The sequence below is a fragment of the Phyllostomus discolor genome, chromosome 10 (assembly GCF_004126475.2).
Source record: "Phyllostomus discolor isolate MPI-MPIP mPhyDis1 chromosome 10, mPhyDis1.pri.v3, whole genome shotgun sequence".
NCBI classification, from domain to species: domain Eukaryota; kingdom Metazoa; phylum Chordata; class Mammalia; order Chiroptera; family Phyllostomidae; genus Phyllostomus; species Phyllostomus discolor.
The window spans coordinates 82,113,782-82,136,722 of record NC_040912.2 but is presented as its reverse complement, the minus strand read 5'-3'; the positions used below and the strand labels follow the sequence as shown (position 1 = coordinate 82,136,722).

Genomic DNA, 22,941 nt, shown 5'->3' with positions numbered 1-22,941 from the left:
AGAGGATGAGGCACGGAGACAACTGTAGAAGGACCTCCTTCTGGGCTTGCCTGGGAAACGCTGGGAAGAGAGGACCTCATGTCACCACCCAGTGACACCACAGTGTGCTTGACATCTGGCCCGTCTGGCCACGCTGGCTTTACATCCTGGTTGTACCACACACTAGCTGTGTGGCCTTGAGCCGATGACTTAACCCCAGTAAGCCTCAGGTTTTCGTCCTGAAAATAAGGATGATGCCAATAATAGTACATCTCCTGTAGGTTTATTATGAGGACTGGATTAGATTCCACAGGTAAAACAGGTAGCTCTGTGCCCAGCAGTTGCTTTGCTTGCAAACAGGAACAAAAGAAAGGGGCAGAGCAGAGCAGGAAAAGTGCAAGAGAGAATGAGAGACGCCATCAATGCCAAATACCCCAAATGGGAATACACTTTCCTACCAATAGACCTGATATGTCCTGTTTGCATGGATGTAGGAGATTATTCAGATTCATTGTTTTCTACGTTTTCTGGCACCAAATATTTCCTTCAGGTTCCAGCCCAGTGGGCCGAGAGTGACTTGTGCCTTTCTGGGCAAATGGTCAGGTGAGCCCGAGAGAGCCTTGGTCTTGGAGCGGGAAGAGCAGTCACCTGCCCAGGCTCTGTCCTTCACAGGCTGGGTGATCTGGGCGGGCTCTTCTCTCAGGCTGGACTGGCTGGTGTCCTGGCCTCTGGGTCAGGAGGGAATACTGGGAAGTGGATGGCACACATGGGGAAAACCCTCAAACGCCATCTTTGGCTTTGGAAAGGCATTTCAGGGACCACCCCCCCCCCGCCATGCCCTCTCTGGGGCCCGAGTGTGGGTTCCCGCAGGTGAGCGTCCGTGTATTATCCCCACCTGCGGCAATGACAGACGGCATTACCATTTCCACGCCTCACCACTCGCCCACTCTCTGAAAAGAAAAGAAATGAGCTTGGCAAGTGTGGAAACGCTGCAGGCCGCTTTCACACCGGTGGCTTTCTTGAACAAGTAACAAAATACGTTCCTATTTCATTATGCAGCTTCCCCCTTCTTCCCGACAAAACAAAGCCCAGTGGTTTACTGAGAAAGAGATCTGTAATCAGCCAGAATCCACTCAGTTCTGCTCAGTCTGGTGACACTTCCATGCCCCCTTTCACCCCAGTAGGTGAAGGCAATTGCAAAACAACTTCGAGTGGTGTTTTACCAGAAAGCAAAAAGGTCACGGAAGCCATGCTCTTGCAGTAGCTGTGGGCTGCTTCTCTGGCCACGCCCCTGGCTGCCCCTCCCGTCTTCCCTGAGTAACCCTGTGGGCCTCCCCTCGTTCTCAGGAAGTGTGCCCCTCCCCCCAGTGTCATTCTTCTTGGAGCATCTGATTTCCCAGTGATCTTTCTTTTCTCTAAGCTCCCTTTATCGTTGAGGAAGAAGGCGATAGTCTTGGCCAAGGTTATATTCTGAAAATGGAGTTGCCGAGTGGGGTTACGATGCTTAGTGAAATAAGCCAGTCAGAGAAAGACAGGTACCATGTGATCTCACTTGTACGTGGAATTTAATGAAAACATAAACTGATGAGGAAAACAGAAACAGAGGCAAGGATAACACGGAACAGACGGACAGCTGTCGGAGGGGAGGGTGGTTGGGGGCTCAATGAAAGAAGGTGAAGGGATTGAGCAATGAAACATATGCACAAGCCATAGACACGGACAACGGGTGGTGGTGGTCGGAGGGGAAGGGAGGCGGAGGGTGGATGGAGGTGGGCGAAGTGGGGGAGGGAACGGGGGCGGAGAGAGACTTTACTTGGGACGCTGGCCGCGTGATGCAGTGTGCAGAGAGATGATGTTTCGTTGAGTTGTACACTGGAAAGCTATATAGTTTTATGAACCAACGTCACCTTAGTAAATTCAATTTAAAAAGTCTTCGGCCTCATATGGTCACCTGGGCCTCGGAAGGTGTTCCACCAGCGTCTTCTGTCTTCTCTTTTCCTGACTGACTGCTCCTGCCCCATTTCAGAGGTCCCCCTTTATCAAGTGAAGCTGCTCATCACCTCCTCCCGCACACCTCGTGCCGGGGGTGGCATCTGCCCATAGAAAACTCTTGACCCCTCTCTTCCACCAGTGCAAATCTTCCCTTTGTGAACAGTGTCTTGCAACTTCCCTAGGAAATCCTCCCCTGCATCATCCTGTTTCTTTAGCACTCTTGTGTGTGTTATACTTGTGTGTGTGAACACACGCGAGTGACTTATAGAGACTTCTTTCGCTTTACTCTTAGAGCGCTAGACTCTTGAGAGTACATGCGTTACTAAGGAAAATGAAGGTTTAGGCTTCATTTTGTTTCTCGTCACAGCAACTAGCAGTAAAATCTCTCTGTGACAAATATCATTAAAGATCTATTCCTATACTGAAGGCCATTCTATTTTGGATCTTTTGAACAAGCTTTAGCACTATTTCCTTTATAATTCTTGCTTCTAAGGCGTGATAGTGTTTGTAGTCAGTTGAGCATAGCATCAAAGTGGAAGATTTCCTTTTCACGTCTCTGAAATAAAATGCTTAATTTTTCTATCTTTCTAATTAATATGTGCCATATGCTGATATTATGGGGAAGATTCAACATCAGTATTCTCTTATTACTTAATTGCAAATGCAAATTATCTTGACTCCGTGTGCACGCATAAGGGAAAGCAGGCTCTAGAAGTTTTATCTTTATTTTAGGAATTGCACACTTTTGCTGTATATACATCCTGCTGGTCGATGTGCCTGAAAGTGACCTTTGCTGTATGAACTCCTCCGTGGCTTTCCTTGTGTTCCAGTTTCGTTTTGGCCGCACCTACCCTTCTTCTTGGGGAAAAAGGCTTTCCTGCTACAGAACAGGCAGTGTGCTGCTGGGCGATGATAAGTGTGCACCTCGTAACCGGACGGCCCATAAAGCGGTCATCTCTCTGAGCTCTAGAACACATTCATTTGAACTTGGATCCTGGCCTTAAACCCCATTCATTTCCTGTGCGGCCTTAATGTTTGCTTAAAACCAGTCACCATCCATCACTTTCAGGCCACGTCAGTTCTGCTCGTAGCTACCACTGAGTGACGCGCGAACGCACTTTTCAGCCCGAGTTGTTTCTAGAGGTCCTGAAGGACGCGGCTAAAATACATCCGTGAAGGCCAGGAGGCCTATCACAGGAGGGATGCCGTCTGACCTTGAGGGAGGGGATGCGGCCCGAGGCCCCGACGCTGTCTCCCAGGTCCTCTGGGAAAGTCGTAAGGCCCTAAGGCCATGATTTGGTGCCTTCTGCTCTTCTAGGAGGCTCCCGGGGGCCTCATTGATTACTTCTTCCACTTCTCTTACCCTCTCCGGGTTACAGCTTTCTCGTCCAAAAGGTGGGACGGCAAAAGTAAGCCAAGTGCCAAGTAATCTCAATGAAATTGTCTTAACAATCAGGGAATGAAGAACCTGTGGAGAATACTGGATTTTTTTTTAAAGATTTTATTTATTTATTTTTAGAGAGGGAAGAGAGGGAGACAGAGAGAGAGAGAGAGAAACATCAATGTGCGGTTGCTGGGGGTTATGGCCTGCAACCCAGGCATGTACCCTGGCTGGGAATCGAACCTGGGACACTTTGGTTCCCAGCCTGCACTCAATCCACTGAGCTACGCCAGCCAGGGCTTTGGATGTTTTTTTAAATATCTTATGTTGCTGAAGCAGTTTACAATATACTAAGTGTTTTAATAGGTATTACTTTATTCAGATGTTAACAAGGAGAGTGTTATGTGTGCACTAATTGTTTTGGGTTTGGGAATTTAGTGAGGTATAGTCAGATTAAAACTTTTTACAAATACGAAAAGTCTTCCCTGTGGGTGAAAGCTTCCCATTTATTAAACAAAAATAGTTGATGAGATCCTATCATATGTATGCTAAAAGTGGATTTATATTTTTTTGAGTTTCAAGGGAATAGTTGAATATTACTTTTGAAGGTGGTACTATATTACCAAATAAACAGTTGACTCACTGCACCCAAAGATGACAATGTATCATCACTAGAGAAAACATTAATTTTGACTTGTATATATTCCTAAGAAGGCATTTTCACCAGACTCTCCGGTCCCCCTTTATCATATTTTGGCACATACTTTCCACAACCAGATGAAAGTGACACACTGTGACCTTGGAAGAGTGTGAACCCCGTTGGCCCCTTAGCCTGCGAACTTGTCTTCCCTAACCTAATGCCCAGAGAAAATGAATTAACCCATGACATCTGCTCTAACGCTGATCCGAGGCTTGCTGCTGTTGTCCTAGGAGATAATACGCATCATCGCTCAGTATAGGGCTCCGATTCGAGCACAGTATAAACGGCTCTTATCTGTGGAGGTGCTTGCAGCAGTGTTTCCGTGCATCTAGTAAGCACCATTGGATTCCAAAGAGACTTTACAATATCTCCAACTCCATAATTGGCTGCCAGGTTCAGCAGGGGCCAATGAAGTCAATTCCCTTCCATTTCCTGGAACATCTTCTTTGATCAAGGGTCCAAAGAGGATTGGAATGACAGCGAGTCGTGTCACGAGGCCACAAGTATCAACCAAGTATTCATGAAGTACTTCGTGTGTTTCCTGTCCTGTCGGGATTTCAGTGAAGGATGGAGTCTGGCTAAAACAAAGAGAAACTAAAATAAAATAAAGCCACGGCCCTCGTGCTTGTGGTTTAATTGCAAAGATGGGACTGAGACACATGAAATGAAACAACCAGAGAACTGTTTCTCAACAACGGATAAACAAGGGATGTTTGGGGGAGACATCTGGTCCCTGCGGTTTAGAGCTGATTCCAGAGGTGAACACGGGAAGTGGAACAGGCTGTTTCTGGGGGGAGCCCGTCCCCCCGGTCCGCTGGCAGCAAGGTGCAGTTCTTCTGCCAGGAGCGAACACTGGGGGTGGGGGGGCTGTTTGTTTTTGCTCCAAACAGGAAACCTCTTCCACGCTAACAGGAACTTCAAAAGGATCGCGGCTGGCTCCGTGCACCCCATCAGCAGGGACTGACTGAACGGGAGGATTGCCTCTGTCTTCAGAGAGAAGCAGAACCCATGCGTGTCTCCTCTCCCACCTCTGGTTACACACTTGAAGAGAGGTTTGGCCTCGGTGGGGTTTGAATCTCAGACCACTGCAGCGTCGAAGGGCCTTTAGGTGCCGCCCCGTGGCGGTGAGATGATAAGACACTAAGAACTGGCACATGTGTGAACGCTGGAGTGGAGGCCCCATGTTTCGGCCACAGAGGGGAAGCTGGCAGGCAGAGCATGAGGGTTACAGGGCCAGAGGGATTGTCGCCTCCTCTCTTTCCTTCTCCAGCCAGGCAGTCCCTTCTCTCACCTCTAATTGCGAAAGACAGATTCCAGGCTGAGCCCCCTTAGACAGAATTCCCAGTTCGGTTCTACAAACAGTCGTTGCCTGCCTAGCCTTCTCCTTGCTTTTCTTCTTTCTGCTCCAAAAGGCTGGTCCTTTCGATAAGCAGTTCTCAGTCTTTTAAAAAAATATTTTTGCTGAGATACTCAGGACATAAAACAGATGACACTGTATGCAAGCACACTCCCACAGTGACACAGGTGACAAAGGCTGTTGTTCACAGCCATTTCCCAGCACTCGCCAGAAGGCAACACCCATCCTTTGTCTCAGAGCACGTGGCAGAGCATGGGTGTGCAGGGACAGGTTGCGTTTTCCCTAAACAGCCCCAGAATTATCACATTCCCACACAGTCTGCTTCCACATACATTTGACACTCTCCCCATGGAGGTAGGGGTCCATGTCCTCTGTCCTTGGATATGGGCAAACTTGTGACAATGGCATAAGTGATGCTATGTGATTTCCGAGGCAAGCAGCTCCCCTCGGGAAGGCTGCTTTCGAATCCCAGCCACGATGTCAGGAGGAAGCCGGAGCAGCCCTGGAAACCCACGCGGGAGGGGCCAGAGCCCCCACCTGCAGCCGGCACACAGTGACCGGGCACACGTGTGATCACCTTGAAAGTGGACCTCTCAGCTCAAGGATGCTGCCTGAGCTGACGCCGGGTGGGACAGGGGCGAACCGTTCCTGCCAAACCCAGCCCACACGGCAGATTTTTTAACCAAAATCATTGGCGTTGGAAGCCTTTATGTTTTGATGGTTCGCTGTGCAGTAACAGAGAACTGATACAAATTTATATGCCATTATGAGTATAATCTTGAAACATTTCTACTGTATTATTAAGAACTCAGTATTTTAAACTTTTTATTAACAAATAACTTGGCACCTATCTTATTTTCGACTGTCCAAACCTCCTCTAGGCCTAATGAAAATTCAGAGGTCTTCAGAAATACTTAATTCCTCCTTTCTCTCACCTCGTCTTGGACTTGTGTGGTGGGACTCTGTAAAATAATATTAATTCCAGTCATTTTCGTGAGCTGCTTCTCATGTATGCCCCATTAGCACAATCACAGCACGTGTGTTAGATTACCTTTGCTGTGCTTGCCGATCGTGCTGAATTCCATTGGGGGAACCGAGCCTTCCCAGTCTGTTGCTCGCGCGCCATGGTTGGCTGCTCGCAAAGTGGAAAATCGGACAGAACGCAGCTGCTAGGGAAAAGCAGTGCAGACAGATGTATGTCAGAGAAGTGGGTGCTTGGGAAGCTGGCAGTGCGCGCTCTCTGGTGCCTGAGCTACAGGTCAGTTTGGATAAAGGAAGAAGAGTATGCAGATTCCAGTTGACGAGTGCCCAGAACACTGTGACCGTAACATCTGCCCTGGAGGGGCTCACTACTCAGTGTCTGCTTCGGCATAAAAGAGTTGCCTCTTAAAGCCGTCATTTGGCTTGAGTTCATTTTATGTGCGCGATGCGTTCATGAAACTTTCACTTGGAAGTCACCTGTTTTAGCTTTTGCCCACCCTGCTCCAAGGTAAGCCAAGGAGAAATTGCATAGCGGAGAGGACTCTGACCTAGAGGTTAGGAACAATAGATGAAAAGAAACAAAACGTAAAGAAACAGAAGTCCCCCTGTCTCTCAGCTGGATCCTAACTGTGTGACCTTGGAAAAGCCAAGTCACAACTCCAGACCCGGGTTCCTCATTTATGAACAGAGACAGGCCAAGGCCACGTACGCTGCCGAAATGTGGCATATGCTTACTTCTGAAGGGGGCGTTTTAGGCTGCGACTCTTGCTTTGCAGATGAAAATGCTTAGGAGTCAAAAGTATGCAGAACTTGGCAAAGTCAGATACATATTTATGATTCCCCGAGTCAACTTATTTTTCCCTCTAGGCCTCCACAAGCCTCTCTTTGTTCAGAGGTTTTTGTTTTTACTTCTAATTTTTCCTTCCACACTTAAAAAAAAAGATTTAGATGATTGCTGTCATTAGCAGAAGGCAAAGAAGCAATTTGGCAACAAAATAATTTAAAGATTAAAAAGTGGTTACGAACACGAAAGTTTTTCACTAGACGTAAAGACTCAGGGTTGCAACTCTATTTTGTGTATAATTATGTAGTTATTTCCACTGATTTATTGAGACTTACAAAAACATATGTGGCTTTGCCAAGTTCTGTATACTTTTTGTTCTTAAATGTTTTCATCTGCCAAGCAAGAATCACAACCTAAAACTCTCCCTATGGAGGCAGTCGTATGCCAAATTCTAGAGCTGAACTTGGCCTTGGTCTAACCTCATCTCGCAGATGCAGAATGCTTCTTTCTCTGTGCAACGGTTCTGAACCCCAGCATTCCCTGGTGGTCCACACAGAAGACCAATGGTCAGAGTCTCTGTTCCTTGAGCTCATTTGCGAGGCAGAGAGGCGCCAAAGAACCGATTTTGTGTTCATTCTCCTAACAAGAGACCTGAAGCTGGGTAACTGCCCAAGGTTCCAGCTAGTTAGTGGCGCTTACAAGATGTAAACTCAGGCAGTCCGATTCTAGATTCAGTTGCAATACGCCCCTTTTTCATTTGGACTTCTTGCCCAAATGGCAGCTTCCTGAGAGGACGGAGTTCATTTTGTAGTTGTATTCCCACATCCTCAACAGGGCTTGGCATGGCAGAAGCAGACGGCCGGCCAGTGGCCCCTTGGACTGTTCTGCCCCTACACTGATGTCAGGCGGGAGGGAGCCACGTTGCTCTCCCATGCACGGGTGTCTGAGGCCGTCCCTACTCTCGGGAATCCAGGCCCCAGGAACAGAGGCTGAGAAGAAGACAGTGATTCCTTCTCCGTTCCTGTTTTAAACTTCTAAAAATGACAACTTCTAAAAATGACAAAGCTCTCAGTTCTCTTCCCCCTCACTTCTCCATCTAACTGTACATAAGTCTGTGTGATTTCATGGTCCGCGAGTTTATTCATCTCCTCAGTTAGCCTTTCGTCCCATTAACAATTTGACTTCTTTTGCTTCTTTGCATTTGGGGGCATTGTTTCTTCAGCGTAGAGGACTTTGGGAAGAGGCAAGAAGGCAAGCTCAGAGCTCAAGAAATAATGCAGGATAATACCGTAATCATAACAACTCATTATTTGTTTTCGAGCTTGATCTTTCAGAAAGTTATTATCTGGAGTTGAAGACTAATGGATTCAAGCTCTCTTTATGCAGAGGAAATCTTAAACAACAGTGCTCATGGGGAAGAACATTAATCAGGGGAGAGAAATAGGCCTTGTGCCTACTAATGTTTGCATAATAGCTACCCTTGGGTATATTGCTTGCCTTAAAAATAAATATTCATGCTTTCTATCTCCAGTGCAATTGGAAATTATTTGTGGTTATGATTCTGTTATATGATCTTCTACCTGTTCGTGTGGACTCTAGGCCGGGAGGCTGTTGGAAATGAACAAACGTAAATCACCGTGCTTGTGAACGGGCCTGGGGTGGAGGCTACAGGAAACTGATGGGGCTGTAACAGGCAGTCGGGGAGCACGTGAGCTGGGGCAGGTCATCACCCTGTGTCTGGGGGTGGGGGGGGGAGCAGAATCCTAGTGGCATGCTTCAGAACAATTAAGTGCTTTTAACTCTTCCATAGCTTCTCCTGCCCTGCAGGATAAAATCCGAGTGCCTTCTCTTGACATCAGTGCCGCTCGCTGGCTTGGCCTCTGCGTCTCTGTGCCACATTGGCCGAGACCACGCTCCCCTCGCATGTGATACTACGCAGCTCTTTATGCATTCCCTCGGACTCCAGGACGTTTAGCTCCCACGTCCTTGTTCACATTCCACCTTTATCTTGCAGGAATTTTCCAAATCTCCTTTGCTAATTACTTCTACTTACCATGGAAGAGCTGGCTTAGACCGTACCTTCTCCAGGAAACCTGTTTGAACTCTAGAGTTAGCCGATGAATTTTCCCCTGGCTGCTGCTTTTTTTTCTTCTTCTTCCCCTTCTGGCCTTTCACTTTTAGGGCTCCTTAAATAGCCTCGGTCCTGGGGAGTTCAGTTCCTTCACTGTCTTGATTATTACTTGTATGCACCAAATCTTCTTGCATAAGTGCTTTAAGTCAACGAACTTGTTTTTTCTTTTCTCTCTCCTGGATTCTTTATTTCTCTATTTTTCTCTTTTTATCTTTTCATTTGTGGGAAAGGGTTTAGTATGATCTTGAAAACATAGACCCTGTGCTGTTTTGAACTGGTGTGTCGGAGTTTCAGCTCATTATTAACTGCCCCCTCGGTCCATTGCCTTCACCCTATTTCTGTCCTAATCTGGGTATCCTACTTCAGCGAGGGGAGCATCCTGTAGCTTAGCGGCCCAATCGGATTTGTTCTCCCAGACCTGCAATGGCCAATACCTTCTCCTGTCTCTCCCCCCTTCCCTCTGAGACAGGCTTTACCGCTGGCGGTTAGGCACCATCCCATCCCATGGGCTCCCTCACCTGCACCTTCACCTTCACCAGGTGGGCGCTGTATTAATGGAGCTGTGTCTGCTCAGCTTCACACGCCGACCTTACCCTCTCGCTAGCTCCTTCTGGAGTGTTCGTATGTCTTCTTCACGCACAGTCACAAAAATTCCGAAAGCTACCCGTTCTGCTAATATCATTGAAGACATATCTATTTCTAAAGCATTTTGTTTATCCTTACTACGGAGAGATGAGCCGGACAGCTATTCACCTTATTTTACAAATAAGAAAGCCGGTTCCAGACGACTGACTGACTTCTTCCATTTATGTGTCTAGTAAATCACAGAGATTAGAATTCGAACCCTGATTCAGTGCCCTTCCACAACACTGTAAGCTTCTTAACCTGAAAAGGCAATTTTCTCTAGTTTTCTGTACGCCTCCAGTAGAGCTCTGCACGGTGAGCTCACCCGGGGCACTGGCAGGAGACCTGGACTGGGCACAGGGAGCTGCATGACGGCGCTGACTGGGCCACCACCAGCTCTGGGCCCCAAGAGAGTCGCTTTCCTCTGAGCCCCAGTGTCCCCATCCATAACTGAAGAACGACACACGTTTTCTTAGATTCTTTTGGTGCAATATGTTATTAACTCCCTTCCTGTTATTTGTATCTCTCTCCTCCTTCCTCTCTTTGCTCTCTCTTCAGCCAGTTTGACAGCTGACTCTTGCCCATGGACAGCCTACAGAGCACCGTGCAGTCACCTTAGCGAGACGGAAAAGAGTTGCTTATAGCTTGTTACAGAAAGGAAACACTCTTCCCCCTCTCCTGTTCTCCTTTTTGCTTTTCCATTCTTTCTTCATCCTTCTGCCTCCATTTGCAAGAAGCCCTCTGGCAAAATTACTGGTGATTTTTGGAACCCCAGGCAGACCAAGTGGAAGGGACTGGAAAGAGAATAAAACCAATCATGATCGGGCACCCGCTCTGCATCAGTGGATGAGTTAGGAACATGTATAAGATTTAACTAACCCTTTCCGCAATCCTAAAAGATTCAGACTTGGTATTTTTCAGATGCGGAAACTGAGGTTCACAGGGGTTAAATGACTCAAGATTTGAGCCCAGCCTGTGTGACTCCAAATTCCGTGTTCTCTTTGCTGTACCAGGGCCAGCGGGGGCTCCGGTGGGCTCTAGAACGACGCGGGGGACGGGTGCCCAGGTCAGGAGGGGCTGAAGGGAGGGCCCGAGTCTGTCCCAAGATCCGACCTTCGGCATGCTTCTCCTCCCCTGCCTCCTGCCTCAAATGTAGATACTTCTGCAAAACATGAATCCAGCCCCTTGTAATATTTCCACGAGAGGGGCTTCTACTAATGAGACATCTCTCTTTTGTCTTTCACAGCAATTTTGCAGGCGGTAATAGCTGGTGACCTTATGAAGGTAAGATATCTTCCTACCAAAATTGTTGGCGATCCTTTAAGAACTTCACATCATCTCACGTCAAACTTTCATGATCCCATATGTCATGTGTCAAGCCCCTGCCCGTGCTGGCTGAGTGGAGAGAGGACAGATGCTCTCTTGAGGGTTGAGCAGAGAGGGTGATGGGAGTTCTCACAGCATCTCCATGCTTTCTAACAGCAAAAGGTTTCTGTAAGAGGACCACACAGCCTGCCTTGGCTGGTGAACAAGGACCGCACGTCCCCAGGATGCCGTGCTCACTGGGCCCAGGATCCCTGTTCTCTAGAAGGTGATATTGGAAGTTTCAAGTTTCTTTTCAGACAGGTCTCGACATGAAGGCATCTGTAAGAACCACCTGGACAACAACCAGAAATACGTTCTTCAGGCCAGAGACTGTGTCTTCCAACATTATTACAGTTTTGTGTTTTGAGGACCACAGTGAACCCAAGGATGATACTCTGCCTGATCCAGCTTGACCATTTCAACGTGTGCTGATGTTTTCTGGTGCGGAGGGAAGGGTGCAGCCGCCGCTGCCCTCAGAGTGGACGCAGACTCCGAAGCCAGACTGCCCGGGTTCCGACTGGGCTCTCCCGTTCCCTGCATGTGTGGCTGCGTGTAACTGTTTAATTCTCTCCACGCCTCAGTTTCTTCATCGATAAAGTGTAGTAATCATATTGCCTCTCTCTTCACTTTGTGAGGATCGACTGAATACATATAAAGCTCTTAAGACTGTTCTGGTTATATAGAAGGGGCTAAAATGTTAGCTCTTTGATTGACATACCATTAGTCTGTTTCTTAAGAGCTAAACATAGTGGAGATGTGAGTATTTGGTATAAAGTGTAATATAGTCTATGACCGTGCTAAAAGCCATATTTGGTCCCATGCCCTCTTCAGGCCTTGGGACTCGTGCCTGCCCATCTGCCCCGGTGAAGGCCACACTGGCATTGATCAGCCCTGTGATAGGGGCAGAGGCTGTGCCTTGCTCAGCAGCTTGGGAAAGATGGTGCCACCGGAGACCCAGAAAACAGAAGCCTTAAGAGAAAGCTGAGGCGCACTACCTTGGAATGCACCATCTTCCGAGGCACCTCTGTGCTGCGTTTTTAACAGGCCGCCAGCAGAAAAAAATTTGCGGAGACAGTTGCAAGCATCGTGATCAATAGCCACCTGTGGACACATGACCCTGCACATGGTGCCTGTGCCGGCGCTGGGCAGACCATCGTGTTCCTGGGAACTGCCACCCACGAGAGAGACTGCTGTCTAAGCAGCACACCTGGGAGCCCCATGCCACTCCCCAGCCGTGGGTTAAACCAGTTCCCGCCTCTGCTCCCTGCATGGCCTGCTATTACATCCTGAGAGATAAAGGCCTGAGTAAGATTCGATCCCTGCCCTTGCAGAGCTTCTAAGCTGGAACGTTTTGTAAACCGTACATTTGAAATCTCCTCATTTCATTTGGTATGTGCTTTTAGTCTAGGCAATGAATTTTCCAGGTCCCTGGGTATATCCCCACAATTTCTGTACTTAATGGAGATTATTTGAAGTATGGGAAATCACTACACTCAGCCATTTGTCTCATTTCAGTCTCTCTTGCAGTCATTTCCTAAATGGCTAGAAATAAAGCAAGGAAGCCTTATTTACAGAGAGATGAAATATAGGGGGCTTAGGGGTTTTTTTTAACCCTTTTCCTTTCCTCGTATTTTCTTCTTTTTCTCTTGCTTTTCCATTTTCGTTCATGTTTCTATTCCATGTAGAAAGCACAGTAAACGGTTGTGTGTGAGAGAGAGAGAGAGGGAGCATGTGCCAAGCAGCGGAGAGCAGAGGACCCCAGAGCCGTCCCTGCATGGAAGCTGCCTCAAGTAGCCCCCGTACAGCTGGGCTGCGTAAGATGCCCGTGGACGCACTTGATGTTCAGTGTCTAAAAACACCGCAGAAAGGCAGAATCAAGGCGGCGGGTGGATTGGGTCCGTGCTGCTCTGCTGAGCCTGAATCCCTTGCAATCTGCCCCAAAGAAAAGGGACTGTCACCGTAAGACAATGCAGTGAAACCGAACAGGATTCTCTTAGGTGTTGGGGGAAAACTGTTGGCACTTCTTCCTCCTGCCCCAGTTTAGGGATGGAAGGCCCCGTAGGGTCCTTACTCCCATTCAACTACTCATTTTTGATCTGTTTCCTAGGAAGTCGTCCATGACTCCTTTCCGCCCCCTGCTTTCCATCCATGACTCCTTTCTGGCCCCTGCTTCATGCTTTGCTGGTGCCCTGTGACAGCCCCGTCACGGTCCACTCCCTTCCGGTGTAATTCCTTCCACATCCGCGTTCCCCATGGACTGTGACGCCTGGGAGGCCAGTGGCCAGGTTGTCTCCATCTTGGTGTCCTCGGCATCTGACGCATGGCGGTGCTGTGGTTGTATTCGAGTGGGGGCATGAAAGATAATGTTACTCCCTTGACCTTATTTAACAATGTTGTGCCATCTAACTTTTAGGTAGTGGACACATTCCTTTTGCTTATTTACCTGCTGGGTCATTTGATTCTTATTTGTCCTAAAACTCCATTTTAGAAGCTCCAGAAGGTTCTTCTTGTTCCGATAAACCACCGTTTGGAGAGTAGGAGCCCATTTACACTTTCTGTCATGTTTAATATTTCATAAACTTAGACCACGTTCTCATTTAGCTACCTTACTGTCAGGCTGCAAATTCTGTTTTGTTTGTTTGTTTGTTTCCAGTGTGGTCTCATAGTTTAGGTATTTTAGGTCTCTACCACTGTGTTCCCTGGGTCCCTTTATTTTTCATCACACAGAATGCACGCAGGCTGGGCTGCAGACCTGGGTAAAGAGGGAGCTGCACGTGTGTGTGTGCATGTGTAAGTAGTGTGGCACGTGTTCAGGGATCTCACATGGGAAGAAGGAGCTTCCACATTCAGCATCTAGGTTCGTCACAGATTGAAGGAAAACTAAAGAACGGGAAGGGAGTTACCTGCCGGACACTGGACTACTCCTGACTATAGCTTTAATTATTCTTCGTTCAAGAAAAAGCAGAGCCCGCATGGGAAAGCTTTTATTCTCTCATCTACCCTCCACTCCCTTGGAACACGGACCAGTGCCCAGGAAAGAAGATGATTTAAAAAAGAGAAAAAGAAAGAAGTAATTCAGTGTATTTCAATTTCCTTTGGCCTGTTCAACACCTACACGCGCTCTCCGGAGTCAGTGAAACCCGGGCCGTCTACCTGAGTTATAACACAATCGAGGGAGGTTACTTCGTCCCTCTGCCCTTCCTCTGTGTCTTCTGAGACTGGAAACATTGGCGGTTTGCTACATTGCTCTTATGTCATCATCGATGAGCTGTTGTCCTTGTTCCGGACTCTGCCTGAGCTTCTTTTCATGTGTCTCTTTTGCAGCTAATAGAAAGCTATAAAAATGGAGGCAGCCTGCTAATTCAGGGACCAGACCACTGTTCACTCCTTCACCACGCCGCTAAAGTGGGCAACGGGGAGATTGTGAAATATATCCTTGACCACGGTGAGTAGGCGCGGTGAACCGGGGATCGCTCCTGCATGAAGTAGATTGAATTGGCGAGGTTGACTTGCACCCAGGAGACCTGGGGAACGGTGGAAACGCTGTCCAACTCTTAGCCGGCTCTCCCCGAGGGACTGTAGACCACTCACCCACACAGCTGCCCTCAGCCCATCAATCAATACAAGTAATTTTCATATCAAGATCTTTGCAGATTATTTGGGGGCTGATTACTTTTTTGGTAAAGACAGAAACCAATGCGTCCTGGCGTGATGTGCTTTATTATTTTGGGAAGAGCTTTCATGCTTTGGGAAGTTAACTGGTGGGGACGCGGTTCCGAATCCGCATCCGTAGCTGATCACTCTCAGGATTAATGAGACTCTTTTCTCTGTCTTCCTAGTGTTCTAGTTTGTTTTTTGGTTAGTTTTATATTTTGCTGTTTGAATTTCCTTCGTCTTTTCAACTCAAGACACACTTTGTTCTTCTTGGAAACGTCTGGTAGTCTCGCGTCCTCTGCAGCAGCCCGTGCTCACCTCCCGGGACGCTTCCTCCCCAGCTTTCTAACTGGGGTTTCGTCATTTGCTGGGAGCCACTGGTGATTTTTAGCATCTTTTCCTCGTAGCCCTTCAGAGGCATAAACACATGTGATGAAGATCACGTCTTGACCATTCCTTATAGTTTCCCATGTTTGTAGTGTTTCTAGGATGAAGACTAGCAATAATGTGGACAAAATCCGCCTGGCATCGCAGTTTTTGGAGGAGGAGCGAAGTAGCCTGTAGCTCCTACAGAGGTCCTGGGAGATTTCCCGTGGGCCCAGCAGTGAGCCTGTGAAGGCCAGCCTTCTCCGCACTCAAATTCAGGCTGTAAACAGAAAGCATATCAGTAGACATTCCCATTCCTCCCTGCTCTTCTTTGTATTCAATTTGGCAAATGCCGTATTTCATTCATTCATTCAGTGAATCGTTCCACAACTATCTGGAGAGCCTAACAGGAACTACCTGTTATAAACCAGCACACACACACACACACACACACACACACAAATAAAATGCAGTCCCTGTTTTCAAGCAATTGCAGGCTAAAGGAAAAAAAATGTCATCATGGGCATAATTACATTTAAAACAGTTGGGCAGATGTTTTCAGTCCTATTGCAAAGCCGCAAAGAGAGAACGTAGTTACCGTTATCAAAAGCACACGTTCCCTGCTACACGCTTATACAACCCACGTCACTGACTCTCGGCGAAGGCCTCGTAAGGTGGGATTTAGACGCTCAGTCCCGTTAGACTTACCTCCTAGTGCCTTCTCACCACGAAGAGTTTTCCTGAGCCCTTGGCTTGAATTGGGGTGAGAAGAGTGGTTTCGGCAAAGCAAGGGGTGTTCAAGAGGGTCGATGGTCCAGGGAGGATTTCTTCCCCTTTTGCAGGCTTGGGGGTGGGCAATCCCCAGCCTGTCTGTGGTGGAGAGCCTACACAGGCACACTGTATCCTTGGCGCTGGGTCCAGGCCGAGCATCATTCCACCTCCCACTCCCCTGACCGTTGTGTCCCCTGCGATGAAAACATTCCTCTTCGGGCAAGACTTGCAAAAGCAATGGTGGCATCATTTCTTCTTGCCTCCTCCACACAAAAAAATATTTTTAAAATCTTAAGTGTGAGAAGCAGAACTCAATGTAAGAACCCAGGCCCGTAGACAAGGCATAAAATCACAAAGAAACCTCCTAGGGTTATCTTACCTCGATAGAAATGACCTCAGGGTTTCTACTGCATGAAGTTCGGGTGAGCGTTAGACATATGCTGTCACTTTATTTACCTTTAGCTCAGGTCAAAGCTACTCCGAGTTGCTGTCTTCTTGCTCCTTTTCAACCCTTTCTTCCTGGTTTGCCCTCTCTCCAGTGAGATCTAGTGCCTGTTTGCATCTTTAGGTTATTTAATGCCCACCTGCCCTCTCTGGGGTTAGGTAAGCCACTGACATCCATCTGAGTGATAACACAGTTTAGGAACCCCCCTCGCTCTCTCCTCTCTTCGCCTCTCTTGAAGAGCTAGCACTTCCCCCCACTTCGGGGTTCCTGTCTGTATCGGTTCCCTGTTGGCGGGCACCTCCCTTGGTCTCGGGCACGAGGCTGCAGTGAGCTGTAGTTTTGACGGAGTCTGCACCAAAGAGGGATGCTGGTGTGTGTCTGGGGCTTCCAGCTGGGGTGGCTGGAATGGCCGGGTCACCTGAGCCTTTCTCTGTGTTCCATCCCAGGCTGCTTCACAGCACGGTGGCCCTAAGGGTTCCCGCAGGCAAGAAAGGTAGCTCCCAGACATTGTGAAAGTTCTGCATCATCTTTGTGTCGTTCCATTTACTAAACCAGGTCACAGAACTGGTCCTGACTCAAGGGATGGGGGAACAGACCCCACCGCTTTATAGAAGGCGCTGCCCATAATTTGCTGCCGAATTTTATCTCCCATATTCCCTTACCCTCCTTCTTCAGCTGGAAGCGATGGCCCCGCCCTCCCCATATCCTGAATTGCTGATCTGCCTGAAACCCCTGGTGCTCTGCTTTTGCATTTCTCTTGGTTTTGGGTCCTAAGGTTGCTTGACAACAACAGTTCTTTAACTTTGCAAGTCCTTTGCAAGTTTCTCCCTTTTTAGCAGACGTCCCATGCAGCATATATACTGAAATGGGGAACAAAGCCCCTCTCCTCACCTGAGTCTTCCCAGCGGAGTGGCGTGGGTGCTGAGGCCTGAGCTGATGTTTCTCTATCACCCTAGTTTGTCATGTCCCCCGCTGCTTCTTCCTCCACGGTAGTCCAGGCTCGCCAGGGCTTGGCGTTCCCAACCCCAACTGTAGGTCGGTACCCACACCCTTCGCCTGGCAAGAAATCCGACGGGCACATTAGCGTTAGAGCTTTGACCGAAGCCCGGCACTCCACACTCAATGGAGTTCTCTTCCGTCTCCGGTGTCTTCTGCAAAGGCTGAGCCACGGGCCACAGCTCTCTCTGTCAGAACCCAAGGGCACCAAGGGGCTTATTAATTCCTTGGAGGAGGGTGCTTGTTTGTCCAGTTCTTTTTGTTAGACTGTATACACTCCTTGGTTTCGTATTTACACTAATGGGAGAAAACTTCAGATTCCTGCAGTCACCCCAGCTTCACTCATAGGCAAGCGGTTCCCACAGGAGACGTCCTGTCACCCCCGCCCACCTCACCGAGAGGAAGGCTGTGGGGATAGGGAAGCGAAGTCCATTCCTTCTGCTTGAAAACAAAATTTTACACTCACAGCTCAAGGGTCCCCGCCTTTGTCACGGGTGGCAATTTTTCAACTTTTAGCACTACAGTCAAATAATGGAAACTACATCGCAGTTAGCTTTTGTTGAAATTATCATTTATCAGCCAGATAGGCATTGTGTATTTCAGGCCTACTGTCAGTCCCACTTCTGTTCATTCAGAAATATCGATGTAAAATCTGACATAATCCACCTAACTCACCAGGTTCCTTAAGAGCTAAGCGCTTCAGCTCATCTGTTTTTATTATTGTTTGTTTGAATGTTTTCAGTTGCTGGTACTATTTATATTAACCTGTGCCTTTGGGGACTGAAAATCACCTTTGCAGAACTTCTCGTCATTTTTAAATGACAGAAACCCCTTGAAATGCCATTGTCTCAGAGTCAGGATGAGGTATATCCTGACACTGTGTACATGGCAAACCTGGCCCTTTCTCTGCCCTGTAATCGTCTTCTGAGCGTGAGCACTGCTCGGGGAAGTGGCCTCTCCCAATGAAATGATGATGGAGACTCAGAGTCCCCTGGTCTGACGAGGAAAATAGCCTTTGCCAGGGCACCCCCCGCCCCGGGACTGGGATCGGAGGACACATTTCAGACAACGGCATTGTGTCTGTGAATCAGTACCAGGTTTGCAGTGGATGGGCCTGCGCAGTGTGAATTCATGTAAATAAAAAAGAAAAGAAAAATGTTACACTATGCCAAAGATCAAGAGGGACTCTCCTCCTAGTCTCGAACGCTGAATATCTCTTAAAGTTTTAGTTGATTTTTTGAAATTTTATTTATTTTTAGAGAGGGAAGGTAGGGAAATAGAGAGAGAGAGAGAGAGAGGGAGAGAAACATCAATGTGCGGTTGCTGGGGGTCATGGCCTACAACCCAGGCATGTACCCTGACTGGGAATCGAACCTGCAACACTTTGGTTTGCAGCCTGTGCTCAATCCACTGAGCAACACCAGCCAGGGCTAAGTTTTAGTTGATTTTTTTTCTTTTTAGTTTTAGTTTTAGTTGATTTTTTTTAAAAAAATTGGTTCAGGGCTTTCCCGAGACTTTATACGATTTACAAACCCTGAAAACCATTCGAAGACCTGACTATGAAGATGCGTTTGATGACGAGGCTTCTGAGAAATCGGGGGCCCTTTCTTTTCAAGATGTGTGATGGAAATTGGATGTGGCCTGTTCACCTCTGTCCCCTTTCTCTCCCCTCTGTTCGGCCCTCCTTGTTGGATATTTATGGCGAGCAGGGCCCCCCCTTGGGAGGACACCCCCTGAACAAGCATCCCCAGAGAGCCGGCGCCCAGCCTCCACACTGAGCAACACCGTTCTCTCCTGAGGGCCCTTTCTAGACCGGGCTGGGGGCTGGGGGCAGGGGGCAGTTGTGTGCTGCGTTCTGAAAAGCCACACGGGGGGTGAGGGGGTGGCGGGACTGGGATTTTTTTTTTAACTCCTGCATCATCTTTGGGAGTTCTTGTGTCAGATTCACAACGTGCTGCTCTCCTTGATGGAACGCGGGAATCTGGGCATTGGTAGGGGTGAAAGGTGGGGGGAGCTGCAATTCCGCAGGGACAGGGTGGAGTGAGCCAGGAGGGCGCCCAGGGGACTCCTGCTGAGATCCCCCCCAGCGGGTCTTGCCTTTCAGCTCCTTTCAGCCCTCGTTTTTTACCCACTCCTTCCTCCCCGATTTGGCCCTGCAAAGGACTTTTGTGTTGTTTGTCTTTTACCACCCCGCACACGTTTGCTCTTTTGTGTTTTTCTCCCCTCCCCACTCCTACCCCGTCGCCCCCTACCGTGGTTCCTGATAGAAATCTCACTCATGCATTTCTTTTTGGATTTCAATGGCTTATTTTGTCTTCCCTCTGTTTCTGTCTTCAGTCTTTCTTTTCTTACTTTTACTCCCCGCCCCCCTCTCCTGCCTCTGGTCCCCCGAAAGAAACAAACGACCACCATCCTGCTGGGACAGGATGACGGTGCCGTTGGAGTTCCCAGTGCCAGCTCTCCCCCAAATCTGCACCGCCTTTGTCCTGGGCCCCGGGAGGATTTGGAATGGTCTGCTGGCAGCGTCAGGGAGACTGATGGGAAATGAGGGCCGGACAGAGAGAGGCCGTGGGGGGGTGGGAAGAATAGCAAAGGGAATTTGGATGCTTTGGTGTGGGAAACAAATTAAAAGATGCATGTGACAAAGGACACATCATATATAATTCAAGTGCAACGTTGATAAAGTAGCATCCGCAAGAACTGGGATGTGCGACGGGCGAGCCTGTGGAGGGAATGCCGAGCAGTGGCCCTGCAGCCGGGAAGGCTCCGTGGGCTGGTCACTCTCGTGGGTTGGGAGGCCCTCGAAGTTTTACTTCCCTGGGGATTCCCGGGCTGTCCCCAGACACACTGATGCGTCTGTCCCTTTGATGCATCTTTTTTCCCTTATCTTTCCGACCACTTCCCATATAGCATAGTCTTTTGAATCCATGTTCCATTTATGGACCTTTCTCCGGGAAGACACGCAGTATTGGCTGGGATCCACATTGATTTTGAAATGTCTCTCATTCACTGAACCACTTAAAAAATTAATTCTGTCCTACCCACTCTTGAGAGAAACAATGTTATAGCAACAATGACTGCTAATTTTTATTATTCTAAATACCTCGAGTGCATGGACACATTCATTCTTACAACAGCCTTCCACAGGAAGTTCTCTTACCTCCGTTTGACAGGTGGTAGACACTGAAGCGCAGTGAAGTTAGCCCGGTTGCCAAAGCTCACACATCCTATAAGATGCGGTCTTTGCCCTCCACGTTCCTAAAGCCCAGCAAAGCGCAGTGAAACAGGGATAAACAGCCAGGATGTGGGACAGTTCAGCATGCGTGGCCCGTGCAGGGTTCCAGGGACATCCGGCGCAGAGCTGTAGAGGGGCAGCGGTCTCCTCCTTCTGGAAATTTCCATCGAGAAACGTGCACCTGTGTCCCTTCAGCAGGGGCTGGGCGTTGTTTCTGGTGCCGGCCAGCTGTGGGACCAGCCTTGTAGCACAAGCCGGGAAGGAGGGAGGGAAGGAAGGAGGGCAGGAGGACCGGCCAGGACTGCCTTTGACATTCAGGGAACAGTTGTGAGTTCTCTGCTGGCGATGTAACGGTGCTCCTCCAAAGTCCTTAGAGGAGATGACACGGTATTCACAATCAAAACACATTTATACATAAAGGACAAAATAAGCCCCCAGCCCAAATGTTCCCCACTGATATATATTGAAGGAATTCCGTTGCCTTTCTTTTCTCTCTTTCTCCTGTTCTCTCCCTTTTTCGTGAGGCTCAGATGAACTTTCCAAAAATCACAGATGCTCTCATTTTTGTGGTCTTTTTTTGATTATGTTTGTTTCTCTGACCACTCCCCCTTTCAAATCTTACGCCAAAACTGCTAAGCTGCACAGGGTACCATTAAACAGCACAATGGGCTATTACAATAGCTCCCAACAGGCCGTTGGAGGTACAGATAGGGAGGCAAGCCACAGCCTTGTCTCAGACTGCGTGTGTCCTGCACTCACTCCTCCTCTTGCTTCCTCTGTGCATCCCCACCCCTCGCACCGTGCAAACACAGTTATTTTACAGCAGGTTATAAAGATCACTTGAAAATGTACCTCCACTATTCAGACTGGCTCACCACTCCTGTCTGTAATCAGCCGGCAGCCCCCCTCTCCCCGATTCATCAGCTATTCACCCACCAGTGTTCACAATGTCTGCGATGCCACCGCGATGTGTTCATGGGAGAGTGAGGGCGGTTTGGGTTGATGAAGTCCGTCATTGCAGAGCCATTCCCCAAACCCCCAGATGGAATTTACTGACAAGTTCATTAGGAGCAAACGCGTCTGGTTTGAGCCTCAGCCTTTCTTGCACCTCTGTCAGCTGCAGGAGATGGAGCGGGGAAAGGGAGAGGGCCCGGCAGCTCCAGGCCAGCCTTAGGCACCAGTGGGGTACCCAGCTCCGCAGTTGTGCTGGGGTGGCCACATGCAGGGTGGTTCTTGTCAGAATGTGGGGAACAAGGTCCTTTCTCTTCCTTGTCCACATTTCCTGAGTGTCAGACAGTTGCCATTTTAGCACAGATGGACCCGCTCAGTGTCCCCTCCCCTGCATGGAGGCTTGGACCCTGGAGTCTGCGGGCCCAGCTCTGAGTGAGAGGGAGGGAGGAAATGGACTGGGCCTACATATCCGTGCAACCAGCAGTAATGTCGGGGCTGGGCTGCTTGTGTTCATGCAAGTCCTTTCAATGTAAGTGGCTTGAAAGGTTTGCCAAAGGTGAGAGTTCTTTAAAAGGACCACTGGACACTGTAAGTCTCCCTGCTCCTGACCTCATGGAAAATGTCCCGTGGCCAGCTGACCAGACTTGGAGCACTTGGTCCCCAGGACATGTAATTCAAGTCCACCAGTGGCTTCCTCTGTCAGTGGCAGGGAAGCGGCCCTCTGATGCCTCCTTCCTTCGCTGATGCTCCAACTCCGTGACGTGGGGCAGCCTGCTGGGTTATGTCAGAGAATAGGACATTTCAAACATCTAAACGTCAGGCCTTGTGGGTAGGGTGCCGGCTGTTTTACGCACATGACCTGTATTAACTTATAAAACCTCACTGCGCTCCTGTGAGGTAAATGTTAGCAGTCTTACTTTATCTATGAAACGATCACGGGTCTGAGAGGTAAGATGAACTTGCCCAAGACCTAGTAAGTGGCAAGTAGAGCTGGAATTTTAAATGGAGGAGGTTCAGCTCTAAACACTGCACTATAAAGCTTTGTGCTCTGTGTGTGTGTGGGGGGGGGGGGAATCATTATTCATGTTTTCTTAAAGTCACAGGATTGCAGAGCAGAAATGAATGACTTAAATCTTTGTTGACTGTAGGGTAGCTTCTCAAGGGATGTGAAAAAATGAAAGTATTCTTATGTTCGAGCAATTTAGAATAATTAAGGGGACAAGACATAC

At 48.5% G+C, this 22,941-nt stretch overlaps 1 protein-coding gene across 4 annotated transcripts in view; it reads left to right on the top strand.

Annotated features, from left to right (window-relative positions):
- The window catches only part of DGKI (diacylglycerol kinase iota), a 400,657-nt gene that overhangs the window by 362,080 nt on the left and 15,636 nt on the right, over positions 1-22,941 (top strand). For all 4 annotated transcript variants that reach the window (XM_036010940.1, XM_036010942.1, XM_028525751.2 and 1 more), the window contains 2 exons: positions 11,176-11,213; positions 14,619-14,739. In XM_036010940.1, coding sequence (XP_035866833.1) covers positions 11,176-11,213; positions 14,619-14,739 — 159 coding nt within the window. The remainder of the gene's footprint in view (positions 1-11,175; positions 11,214-14,618; positions 14,740-22,941) is intronic.